The following is a 14,030-nucleotide window of genomic DNA, read 5'->3' as shown; positions in this document are numbered from 1 at the left end:
GATGTTAAACAGCACAGGTCCCAGCACTGACCCCTAAGGAACGCCCCTCATCTCGACTTGGACATTGAGCCGTTGATGGCAACAGTTTGAGTGTGGCCATCCAGCCAATTCCTTATGCACCGAGTGATCCATCTGTCAAATCCATGTCCCTCCAGTTTAGTGACAAGGATGTCATGCAGGACAGTGTCAAATGCTTTACACAAGTCCGGGTAGATGATATCCATTGCTCTTCCCTTATCCACCCATGTTGTAACCCTGTCGTAGAAGGCCACCAAATTTGTCAGATGTGATTTGCCTTTAGTGAGACCATGTTGGCTTGGATCAATGAACTCAATGCTTTTGATCAATTAACTGACTTCTATTCCAGTTTTGCTAGTTGTCAAATAATTGTTGGCTAAATTAAAATGTTCATAAAATTTCAGAAGATAAGGCTGGAAAACTTACATAAAGCAGGTCACCTTGCCCATACCCATGACTGAAGGCAGCTGGCCTACATCTCAGGCTTTTTTCACAGATATTTTCTAAGCATGTTCTTAAAGACTAGCATTGATTAAAATTCCCCAAGCACTACATGTGATCCAAGGCAGAGCTTATCCAAAGCCAGCAGGAAAAATCTATTCTGCCTGTAAGAAAGAATCCACCCTGAATTTCCAACGCTAAGCTCAGAAATGTTGGGCTTTCAAGCAGAAGAAAAATTCAAATCAACTCAAATCCCCAAACAAACAAAGCCAACATGGTGTGCAGATAACATGTAGATCATTAAAATTAGCATCTAAGGAACAGCACATTACAAATGTTTGTCATTTTTTTCAGGGAGAAATGAGACTTTTGAAGATCCCTTTTAAAAACACCCATAGATGGCATTGAGCTCCACTCTTAGAAAGGCAATTTCCCTTTTCTTACATTAACTTTACAGTGCCCTTAGTGAAATTACTGAAGAAAACATAATAAAAAAAGATTAATTAAGAAAGATTTAACACCATCTTATATGACCTCTATTTACAAGCAGCAGTGAACACAAGTAACACATTAAATAAAACAGATTAATACATGCAAAAGAATTATTTGTACGCCTCACACTACAATCAGTTGTTTCAGGGAAAAAGAGAGAGCAACCGAGCCAACAAAAGGTATGTTCCAAAGAATGCAAGAGCACAGAATGCAAGAGCACCAAATATTGCACCTTATTTTCATAAATTATTACCTGCAAACTAATTTACACAGAAAATGTTCCTTTATCTGTCAGTGTATTTATCTTCAATAGATACTTCCCACATATTTCTCAAACTTGGACATTGTGATGCAAAGATCCTTTTGCAAAGTAGCTTTCCAAGACAGGTAAAAGGTGTATTTTTTTTCACTTTATTTTTCTTCTTTGGAAATTCTGATTTTCATTAGCATTTCTCATACTTTCTATAGTTTCTGTTTCTGTAATTTCATCAAAGATTCCTCTCCTCGCACCTCTATGCCATTTTTTGCTCCAAGATTTGCTTCCTCATTCTCTTTTTTTCTCTAATCTCTAGTTCCCATTCAGGAGGTTTGAAACTCCAATGAATGTAAAACCTGTGCTTAATAATTACTTCAGTTTTATGCACGTCTTCCACATTTCTTTCCAAATCCTTGAAGGAAGTTTCCAATACAGAGATCTCAATTCTGCCATGATTTCTTTCATTTCTGTTCCAGCAGAAGATACTTTCTTCCCCCTTCTCCCTTTTATTTTGCCTGCAAGTGAAGCACCCTTTCTACTCGAGATCAGAGAGTTCCCTTTAAGCTATGCTTTGTTGATTCATCTTTCTGGCAGGCTATAAAGAAGTGTTTGATACATGCATCTTTCCTGTTTCCTAACATCAGAAAAAAGGGTAGGCAATGTTTAGAGGTCATCTTTTGCTAATGTAACTAGAAAATACTCGTGGCTAACTGGGAGACCAGCTTCTTCGGTAGTATCCAGAAATACAACGCTACAATAACCTACTACAAAAAATGAAGGCAGGTCAGAGACAAAAAGAACAAGTAGACTGACCAAGCAATTCCTTGCTAACTGAAAATCAGTGGCTTACTCCTCATGTCCTCTGAAGATCCCAATGACTTGAATAGCTATTAGCTTAATGGGCCAACTGTGGATATTACCATGGCCTGGGAGCCGTAGAGATGTACACCAAGACTGCACACTCACAAAAGGAGATATTGCAAATGGGAACTGCCAGCAGGAGTCGTTCATAGGGCGAGTGTTAGACATGGAGAATGTTATCACATAAACCAATGGAAAACAGTTAACTGAGAGGAAGATGTGCCCGTATATGTTTGAAAAGAAGGTCAGTCATAGATGCATTATAGAAACAGGAATTATGAACATAAAATAATCATGACTATATAATTAAATAGCCTGTTAAAATTATTTTTTTCTTGTCTTAATTTTCCATCTGATTAAAATTTCCCACCAAAGGCCCTCAGACTTATAGAGCTTTGATTTTGGCAATGAATTACAATTCTGGCAGGTAGCCAGACTTTTATTTTTATCCCTCAGTCCTTTGGTCTCTTCTTCATATATTTCTCATCTTACAATATTTTTTTTCCTCTAGTCACAGAACATATGTAAACAACTACAATTATTTTTGGAATACAGAAGCATAACATACTATGTTTCCATTTCTAACAAGAGATCATATTCATGCAGATTCTTGGGGTTTTTTCAATGATTAGGTTTGGGCAAGCATTTGTCTCTAAACAGGATATATTTACTAGGTATTTTACTTTATGCTGTTGAGAAACTGTCAAGATCCCTAAACATGGCCAAATAAAATTACTAAAAATAAAAACATAAAAATGTTATTTTAAAATTAAATTACATTCAGACCATTAACCCACACTGCTGACTTTTCAAAAATATTTAGTATCCAGTGACAAGGCACATTACTATGTGCATTGCAAACCCACCTCAAAAATCTCAGACTAGTTTACCAGAGCACTTAAGAACATAGCAGACATGCTAAATTGCTTTACTGAATCTCAAAATGCTGAAGTACATTTTTAATACTTTGTCAACTCCAAGCCTGCCTCCATGAAAGGATATCACATCTGCAGCGTTTACATCTTGTTTTTTTCCTGTGAAACTTAGTAGAACTAATTCTTGATCAAAGGTTTGAAATATTTATTCACTGAGACTTGTAATTGCAGTTAGTAACTCATGATATGCTTGTTTTGTCTGAATGATCATTTTTAATGTTACCGTCAATACTTCTTAACGCCCAGTCCACATATAGACCTGTTAGATAGAACCAAATACAGTAGAACCAAATACAAAAAAGCCTTTCCATATGTGTTCATGTTTTATTGATTTCAACTTTCACCTATATATCATCTGCTATATATCTTCTAAACGTTGTCCTATTACTGAATCAGCAACTGCACATTTTAAACCCAAATAAATCTATAGTGGATTTAAACTTTGGAGTTAATTGAAATTTCCAAATGTATTTGCCCCGCTAAACAGCCCTGTCAACTTGTGCAACTTGGAGACATCATTCACTTTTGAGTGGCTTTTATAAAAAATTCATGCTGAAGTTAAAAAAGGAAAATCCTGGCAACCACCTGTGCATTGTAATACTTAGTACATCCACTACAATCAGTAAGTCTGATTGGTTTTGACAGCTTTTTAACCTGAGCTGCTGAGTCCGACATTCCTCTGCCCTTCGTGTCCCAACTTCTGTCACAGAGCCTAATGTTACTGAATGTCAAGACCTTATTCTAAGCCCATCTACTTAGTCACAGTTTTTTCCTTGGAGAATATAATAACTGCCAAGAAATTCTACATCATTAATATATTAATGGATATACATATTAAGTGTGGCTTTTAGAAATTGAAAAAGCATGATAAAAAGATATGCTAGAAATATCCTGGATTATTCCTATCAATATTTGCCTGCTTCTTATTTGGCACAGATATACAATGCATGAATATTTTATGGATCCTGTAAATTGTCCTTTGTGTGACATTTTGCTTTCCCTCTCTTCCAGTCAAATCTGTTAATTTCAGTTGGTGACCTACCTTTTGTATTTCTTTGGACCAATTTGTCACCCCAGTCATGTGGTCAAAAGGGTAAAAAAAAAAGACCTACAATTGTTCCTTCAAACATGCCATGTTGTTTGTGATGCTCCCTCTGAACCCGTCAGAAAAAATGATGGAGGGACATGTAGCAGACGAGAAAGGGATCATGCAATTGCAGATGAGCTCTGATCTTTTGGAGGTATTACTCATCACAGCATTTATAGAAGTTTCTTCTTGCTTAGGATGGGTGCGTGGCTTGCTTTGACATCCTCACATTATGGTCCTCTCAATTTTTATAACTTGATTTTTTTAGACATATAATTAATTTCCTTAAAAACTATACAGTTTTCAAAGCTTTCACTCCTTCTGTGAACATTCCTCATTAGAGAGAAGTACAGCTGTGGTGTATTTTGAAATATCTTTTATTGTGTCCTATGCAAGCTAATGAAAACATTGTTAGTAACAGCAAGTGATGCCTAGGATTCACTACAAAAATAGCATCTTTTTAACTGCTGCAGACTGTCTGTAACCACGTTACAGCCCTGACTCAGCAATCTATTCCTCTTCGTCATAGTACTTGGGCAACACGCTGCAGCCCCAGTAATTTACACGGTCAATAGGAAAGAGCCAAGTCCTTTGTCCTATGGGAATAGACTGAAGCATACCAATGTTTTAATGCAGCACAGCCTATTATCACATTCTTTTGGCCTGCATTACCTCGATCTACATTTAAATTCACGTGCTTCTCTGAACTAACTCTCATCACGGACCAGGAAACATAGGGGAGTTGAGAAAAGTCATACCACTGACAGGCTGAGACTAGAAGTCCACTAGAAACTTCCTGGGCACTTTAGACAGCACACCGGCTACAGGATGGTGATCAGTGCCTAAACGAGCTTGTGCCAAGAGGACAGCTGTGTTGAGCAACAGAAACATGCCTGGTCTTAAAAGAGCCACCTGGCAGCTGGCTACCCATCCCTTCAAGCCTGGGAGTGGAAAGTAGGCCCCAATTCTTGCTCATTTGTGTGCAAAGTGGGAAGGTGAAAGTGGAAGGGCAATCGTGTTTTCATTTTTTTGCTTTTATAACCTATTTGAGGTAACTGTTCCTTCTCTCCATTATATAGTTTGATTTACAGCTTGACTTAAAATAAAAGTTATCCAACGTTCCAGTTCTGCACGCTGCCCTTTTGAAAATCAGGCGGAGACCCTTGGGATCTTGTTGAAGATCCAAACTCTTTGCCTACTTTTGAGCGAGTATCATAATACACACGTTCTGAGTTGTCTCATTCTTCTTTCCTCAACCTGCCATCTGTGCACAAAAAAAGCTATATAAAAGGTCATATGACATACGCTGCCCCTTTTATCTAGGTCATGAGCATCTTAGGTTAGAATTACATGTCTTGGGCACATCTAGCAGGAAAAGTTTCCCAGCAGTCCAACTGTACAAAACAACGTAAAGAGAATCTTTCACCCAGCCAAAAACCAATGGTGACTTTGGTGGCAAACTGACTTTTTTTCCTGGGAACCTAAAGAAAGTTCCTGATTTGCCACTTACATGATTTGTCAGGAGGAACTTTCCACTAACAATTTCAGTTCCTGGTCTATATTGTACGTTGGCCAAGCATGATTAAAAAGCTTTCAGCTGTAGCTTCCCTATAGAAAAGATGTCCCATTTACTGAAGTATTAAGATTCTATTTTTTTCCAGAAAGCGACACTTCCTGACATGTCCAGTGGACCAAACATAAATAAGATACTCCCTTGAAGGAGCACTGGCAGCCACAAAAGTAATGAAAAGCAATTTGCCTTATCATTTGCTTGCTGTAGCCATTTACTTGGGCAGGTACTTGTTCATATCTACTCAAAGGGCAGGAGCAGATGTATATATCTCAATGAGTTCTTATGGAAATTATCAGTATCCTTGATTTTAACAATTTTATCTCTCATTTTTAACATACAAAATTTCAGTCAACAATCTGCTTGCTTGTTCCCATGCTACAAGCTTCTGGCAGCACGTACACAGTTTAATGACAGGCTTGGTTCTGTTCCAGAAGATTATTAAAAAAAAATGTTCTGATGGAAAAATCAGATGCGTTAAATAGCTACATAGTCCAATCAGACTATTTGATTGTTTTGGCTGTTTTTTCCTCTCACAGACCCTTATCAGGCCAATATACACACACACACAGACGATATTCAAAGCAGAGTTTAGCAGTGTGTTTGTCCTTAAGTTTCATGATCTGCCAAACACATTATAGTAGGTGCGTTATTGTTGCTCTATGTTTCCAAAGCCAGCTTTATTCAAAAGACCACAGAAGCTTAACAACACTAGTCACATAAGGTATGCATTGATTATTTCTTTTAAATATGAGTACTTAGAACTTTAACAAGGATGCATATATACTTTAATACTTGTCAACAATTTACTGTGAAAGCAGCAAGGTGGCTGGATAAACTGCCAATTATCCTTCTTCCATGTGCTAAATTATTGCTACATATTTTTGGAGATCCTAACAACAGCGCTAGAGAAAGGACATCAAATGATGCTTAGAAATGTGATACACATTTTCATTTCACACTCCATCAGTTTTTACAACTAGAGCTCCATGAAATGTATGAGAATACTTGGCTAACAGCCATATCTACTGAGGTGTAAAATAAGGATCAGATCTCTTTTTAAAAGAGTTTCGTTTTCTTTACATGACTAAATCAGATGTTGACCTTTTTCCAAAATATATTGTAAATATTCCGTACCCCTACCCATCAATTCATTTTGAATCTCTGAACCCAATTTTGACCTGTTTTAACAGACATGTAATCAATACACATTTTTTAAAACAGCTTTGTAAAGCAAGATAAACAGATTCATCCTTCCACTAAACTAGAACTGAAATACATTGAATTATATAATCACTGGAGTTAAATCTTTTCAATTCTAATAAGTTTTTAACTCATCTTGCACCCTGGAACAAGAAACAAGCATATTATTGCCTCTACCATCAGCAAAGTAAAGCTATGGGCATCAGCAAAAACATCTTTTAAATTCAGATTTCAATCTGTCAGGAAAGATTAAAGCTTCATGCGTACATAAAAGGGGAACTATAAAATGATAACAGATACATAACATGGAATCATTATGCTTGAACAGCTGCTGTTTCACCAGTGTAGTAAAGCAGAAAATGTCTTTTACTCACCTCTGTTAAACCAGAAACTTCTCCTTTTGCTAATGGTCTGTTGATGGACGCAGTGTAAACTCTGGCATCTGACACAGGTTGCCCCTTCATAAAATGTTTCCCAGCTTCATAAATATTGACTTCTACCATCTTACCCATTAACAGAGGATCCTTTGGCACAAGAACCTTTCAAATAAAGATGAAGATACAGTTATTTAATACCACAAAGAACAACAGTATCTCCAGCTTCCACTTATGAAACAGATTTTTGGAAACACCAGAGCAAATCCTAAAACTTTAAAATTTTACTCACCAGCATACACTATAGCCCTGACACAACTGACCCACAATATCTCCAGCTTGCATTCTTCAAGAGCTTTGCAGTGCTAGCTCAACTCTTTTCAAGTCCAACTGATTCAATGAGTCGTGGTTTTTAATTGATGAGAAAGTTGGGCCTGAGTTGCAACATTTGAATTCAGACCCAAACAGTTCCCAAGGCCACTTGTACTACACAATTCTAATAGACTGCTGCAAAGCTTCCTATTTTCATATCTATTCCATGATACTTTAAAAAAAAATAAAAATAAATGTTTTGAGTCTGTAAATGCTTCAGGACAGAAATGATGCCCCTGTTTCTGTTTGCACAAGCCCTTATTTTGACTGCGCAGGTCCTTTGCAGCTGAGATGCACAACTGACAACAAATGCCGATAAAAACAGATGAGCGCGTTTCTTGGGTCAGTAACTAATGCTACCCTTTCCTGAATTTGCACAACCATGATATCAGACAGTCCCATAAGAACTTCACAAGAAAGACACCACGTAACAGATGTTCCTAGGTCATGCAAGTTACAAAAGAAAGAGCCCAACACTAAGAACTTCACAAGAAAGACACCACGTTCCTAGGTCATGCACGTTACAAAAGAAAGAGCCCAACATACAGGAGCAACATTTTTTGCTAGAAAAACAAATGGCATAAAAAAGGTATCAAAAGAGAAGCAGTTAAAAAAGAAAAGCAGAATCATTTCCCCATTAAACAATGAAAACCTGAATCACAGGGACTTATTTAATCACATTTACCTGCAGTTCATTCACACACAAATGCAAGCTTTTCAAAGGTAACGAGCATATATGTATATCTTGATTTTTGGATGGTGAAATTGAAACACCTTAAAATGGCCTGATTTTTAGACAACATGGGCAGAGGATTTTCAGAGGAAAACTCTGTGCCAACCACATTTGGAGAGCATTTTGTTGCCAAACAGTGCCTCTCCATTTTCACCTATTGGAAGCATTGATTGTCCTACTTGGAGGAAATCATCACCAGTACTTTCCCTTTTTCCCCGAAGGCTCAAGGTGTTCACGACTGTAGAAGTTTCCAGATCCTAGGATACTGCTGAGCTTTCTAAGCATCTTCCAAGAAAAGCAGGCACCTCTGCCTTTCAGAAACGGGCAAGCTGAGACTAATTGGAACTAAGTGGCAAACACAAACCCAAGATCCTAATGCCAAGACAGTATTACAATGTGCGTAGATTACAGTTCTTCCCACATAATTCATCTGTAGCGAATTTAAATCAAAAGAAAATTAGTTAACTAAGTATGACTGGGCCTGTGACCTCTGTAAATCTTGGTATCTCCATATGCAAAATAGGAGTAACTAAATATAAATCCTCAGGGACAGACGTGGGTAAATGACTACGACTTCAGAAAAAGAGAGAGGTTAAATGAAAAAATCTGGGAGGTACTGTAAACAACCAAGCAGCCAGGCTTGGCATACACTTAGACATTCTTCTGATATAAAGTATTTGTTAGGAAAAAAGTCCCTACCGTGTTTCTAAGAAACAAGGCTAGACGAACAGAAACCCTCATCTTGACTGTTGTTCTGGCAAAGTACCCTTTGGTCAGTTTAGGCTACTCTGTTCAATGAACTACCTTAAACTGCATCACCACAGCTTCTACAAATGTCAACTGTGGTTCTACCAGGAAGTCTGTCAGTGTAGCTCTATCCATGTGGCTTTACAGCAAACTCTTCCAATATAGATGAGCTTAGTGAAGAGAGAATAGGTTTGGCAACTATTAAGTTAACAGAACATTACACCAGCACTCTGAGCTTCAGCTTCCTAAGTATAATAGAACATTTAGTGACTCAAGAGTGGTTTTCAATTTACTACCACTAAATTTACTGCTATTAAAGTTAGTCACTAGCAGCACCAAGTCTTGTGCTTACCTGGGTGAAGAGTAGGATATTACCTTTGTCAAACAGGCCACACATGAGATTTTAAGGAAAAGACATACATTTTAATAATGGAAAGTATTTCTTCCATAATAATATTTAAAATTACTCCCTATGTTATTATTTGTATTTCGTGTGTTCTGTAACTGTCCCAGTCAGGACCTGTATTACATACTGTACAATGACCCCATAAAACATTAACACTTTTTTTTTTGCACATGTCACTTTTTCTTTAATTAAAGAAACTTTCATAAAACAAGCATTGAACACTAAAAAGCCCCAAGCAATTTACTTTTAATATCTATATGGAAAATCATGTTCCTCAAATCTAACTGATATGCTACAAAAGCAAGGAACAGCGATATAGAAGACTTAGACAGAATTTAGAGATGTAACAACAACAAAACCAAAAAAGATTTATCACCCCCCACCCCAAACCTGAGGAAAAAATAATTAGTGAACCAGATATCTAATAGGAACAGATATGTCAAGAGCAGCAATGTTACTTGCTACTAAGCAATAAATAAATAAATAAATAAATGCTGTAACGTAACCTGGAACCAGAAGAAAGCACTATGGGTGACGATATAAGCACCGCCATCATCAATAGCCTCTCCAGATTCAGACAACTGAATAACTAAAGGTAGCAAAAGCAAACTGTAGACAGCTCAGTGCATCAAAATGGAGAACAAGCCAAAGGCAAAACCAGAATGAAATCATGATGATTCGGAAAAAAAGAAATTATTGGTTTTCAGCAAGTCATCTGCTTTTGAGCAAAAATAATGATTTTGTGAAATAGATGCTGTACTTCCTTCCTAGCTCAAAGATAATGTTTCTGTGTGGAAAGAGTTCATTTATAGAAAGTACACAGAAGGAACTACAACATATCAGGCTGAAGTCTTAATCTAAAGAAGTTTCTGACCCTTCCTATTTTTTTTTTCAAATTGCACTGCCTGAAAAGATTTTCTGAAAGATGTATGGAAACTATCAAGATTCATCTATTCAGAAAACAATGCTTTGGAGACACAGAAATTAAAATTACAGCAATAATTAACAGCTTCTTAAACCATTCAAATAATGTTATTTGGATAGACAGCACGTATCTTCCTCAGGCTGTATATTCCAAGAGTCACTCTTAACATTATTTCAGGTAAATCGTATTTAAAACACAGAAACAAAATATCTCATAAACAGTCTTGATGGTCACACCTTTCCTGGAAAATGTTCTTATTTCTTTATTTGTTTTTTGCACTGTGGCATACTGTGTTGCTGACATTATCAGAAAGCAAAGATAAAACAAAAAGATGTTATTTTGTTTATTTAACCATACCTGCTCATAGAAAGGATTGTGAGCAACATAGTAATTGGAATCAAAGGATTCTTCTGTTACCAGAACCCTCTGCCTCTCACCAACCTGGAAAATAAAAGACAAGAGAGATAACTCAGAAAACAAAAATATGAATTACACTCAGAAAAGAGCTGCAACTACAAACAAACACTCTTAGCAGAAATAATCAAATTCTCTGAGGAAATTCTGTGGCAGCAAGAAAGCCGAGCAGAGACACCCCTAGTTCAAACTGTCTAAAACTTACAGGATTAAAAGTCAGAATTGAGGGCTAGAACTGTGGTACTGTCATGGCTTAACATGAAAATCCAGTTCAGAAATATAAACTGGTTTTTATTTATTAACACAATAACAAATAACAATGTCAGATGTGCACAGTCTGTTACGGCTTCATCCAACTAATGAAAAAACTCCCCTTCAGCATAAAATTCTGCAGTCAATCACAAAAATCACAATCACCTCTCTCGCCAACAGCCCTATGACAAATAAATCAATTAGCAGCATCTGAGAGAAGCAGGGAACTGGAGCACACTGCACAACTTCTAGATGCCACCAAGCTCATCTATTTGCCGCCTTTTTTTTTTTTAAAGCCACACTTGTTACTCACAAGGATAGGGCATCTCTTTATCCCTTCTTGGTGATTTGACTAAGCTGTACTCATGAGATCACATTGATTTCCATGACAGTGGAGTCAATACTGCATATTACAAAGACTTGATGAAGAAGAGTTTTTAACAACTCACAGACATAGCAGTATTGAAGGCCAAATAATCACTGGGCTAAAAAGCTTGGTGTATCAATTATACCTCCCAACTTCCAAATGCACTACCACAGTTTAAAGGAAGCACCAGTTTTACAATTAGTTAAATGGAAGACCCCAAGATAAATCAGTTGCATTTAGTTGCCAAGTAGGTATGAATTAAAATCTGACTTTCCCCAAGGTTCAAATTCCCCCACAAGCCTTTTGATTTTGTCCATAACTGAGTTGTGCAATGAAGTTTAAAGCCTAATTTCTGCAAACCTTTGAGAACGTTTAGCTCACATTTTTAGACTGAGCCCATCTCTATTTTTTTTCATCTAAATGTGCCCTGGATTCTTTCCAAACTATTTGATAAATGCATTCTGCAAATTACAACTGTCTAGCAAGTTTAATTTACTCACTGCTTTTATGTAGCCACTATTTTGAGAATCACAAAAGGTTTCACATTTTACTCTAAACTTTTAACATCCGTGAGGAAAGCTGCATTCAAGACCTTCTCCCCTCACTGAAAGTCTTCCACCACATCCTAGTGGCAACTGTTACGTAGAAGTTTTAAGGCCTCCATGATAAGGTCCATGTGAATTAGCAAGAAGATGCAGATCAGATAATAATTTTTTGATTCTTAAAGGTATAAGCAGTAAAAGAGAAGATTAGGTATAGTCAGTGGCAGAAAAAAGAACATGAAGAAATACACGCAGCAATATCACATCTACCTTACAGTATATGTATACTGTATATATGCATATATGTACACACACACACAGATCATACAGATATAATTCTCCACTCGCCAAACAGAAAGACTTCATGGAGTAACTCTTGCCTTCCCTTTGCTGTGCATGTACCTGGAGTATTCCCAAAGTAAACCCTGGAGAACAGGCAGGGGAGACAGCGAGCACTCAGCTCGTCTCCCCAAAGGCAGTTAGAGTTAATTACCCAGGACCACAAGTGTGGGGTACACAGCAGAAGGGGCACAAGTCCCAAGTTACAGACCCGGTAACAGAATCCTAATAGTACAAAAGATGCATATTTTTGCATACTTTTAAGAGGTGCGTAAAAGTTGTTTACAGCACATGTAAAATCTCTGTACATGTTTCTCTGGGAAGTCTGCAATTACAAATAACGACAGATACTACATACTCAAATTTTAGTAATCCAAATCCAGTGTAACCGTTTACCGTTCCCCTAAACAGTAAGGTGTTTTTGTCTTTCAAGAAAAGAGTTATTCAATTCCAATCCCCAGGGGAGTTTTGCAAATACATGTCAAGAAGGCAGTGGAGATAACCATGCCAGTAACAAGATTAGAGAGTACATTTCCCCTGAATGGAGACATTTTGTTGTTTCTATAATATTTGAGACCATAGCTTTTAAAACCACAACCCAGTATCTGCTGTAGCACTACAGTACCGAAGTCTCAGATGTCACGCAATATTATGAAAAAGAGGAGGATGAAATGTTAGATAAGCAACACTCACCCTTGGAGAAACATGCTACCGCTGAAAAGCACCAAGGGCAATCACCAAGTCATGTCCTCACAGTGTATTCATTATTTACCAATACCATAACAGCAAAATGGCTCAAAGCAATACTGGGTCTGTAACTCATTTCACAACTGTCTTTTGGTTCCCTGGTTCTCTCTCTGGTCATAACGTTCTGTCTTCGTTGTCTCTATGAATCCTGCCTGTGAGATAGTCTAAGCTACGTGTGTTATCTTCATACTCTCAGATGACAGAATGGCAAGCACAATATGAAAAAAAAAAAAAAATAATCAGAGCGAAGAAGAAAAGAACACCTGTGTTTGATCACTTGATATAAGTAGTGGTTTCTTCAGAGACACATTGCCAGTTTTTCTTATCTTTGCTTCCATCAGCAGAAAGAGCTCAGGTCTCCATGTCTCAGTGGGCCAGACAGAGCTTTTTGGCTCATAATTTCTTGGGAATGGGATGAAATCAGTAAGACAAATTCACCACATAGCATCAAAAGTGTGGCATTAAAATTGAGTACCACAGGTGCAGAGGAGCCGAACTGCCTATAGCATTTTACAAGACGTACATACATACACTAACATACAAGACTGGCATACCGTAAAGAGTACAGGTAAACCCGGGAATTGTTCACTTGCTCAAGTTCCTGGATTTGTAGCCTTGGCCAAGGCTGAGCTGACAGAGAAAGATGATATTCAGCTATTTGCAGACTCTTTTGCCATAACAACAGGAAAGGAAAATTCCATTTAATGAGTTAGGCCACTGGGTATTCATGATCTATAAGACTAATTGGCTACATGCATTTGTAAGACAGAAAATGACTATCTATCCTGCATCCAAGTATAATTAAGAAGAAACATAAGTACGCAAATGCAGCTTTGCTATTGAAATTTGTTCAAGAAGTGGAATATGTCATCATTTCTGCAATTATTCCCCTGGGATCTCTAAGTGCCTAAGTTTCACCTCTCTCAGAAAGAATTTAAATATGCAGAAA

General features: G+C 37.3%; 1 protein-coding gene across 1 annotated transcript in view; it reads right to left on the bottom strand.

Annotated features, from left to right (window-relative positions):
• Nucleotides 1-14,030, bottom strand: part of CDKAL1 (CDK5 regulatory subunit associated protein 1-like 1) — a gene marked incomplete at its 5' end in the record, with an annotated part of 137,223 nt that overhangs the window by 18,215 nt on the left and 104,978 nt on the right. The window contains 2 exons of the mRNA XM_009886841.1: nucleotides 7,238-7,402; nucleotides 10,778-10,861. Coding sequence (XP_009885143.1) covers nucleotides 7,238-7,402; nucleotides 10,778-10,861 — 249 coding nt within the window. The remainder of the gene's footprint in view (nucleotides 1-7,237; nucleotides 7,403-10,777; nucleotides 10,862-14,030) is intronic.

Source organism: Charadrius vociferus, unplaced genomic scaffold, assembly GCF_000708025.1.
Source record: "Charadrius vociferus isolate BGI_N301 unplaced genomic scaffold, ASM70802v2 scaffold536, whole genome shotgun sequence".
Classification (NCBI taxonomy): Eukaryota; Metazoa; Chordata; class Aves; order Charadriiformes; family Charadriidae; genus Charadrius; species Charadrius vociferus.
The sequence above is the reverse complement of the archived record's forward strand: the minus strand, read 5'-3'. Positions and strand labels throughout refer to the sequence as shown.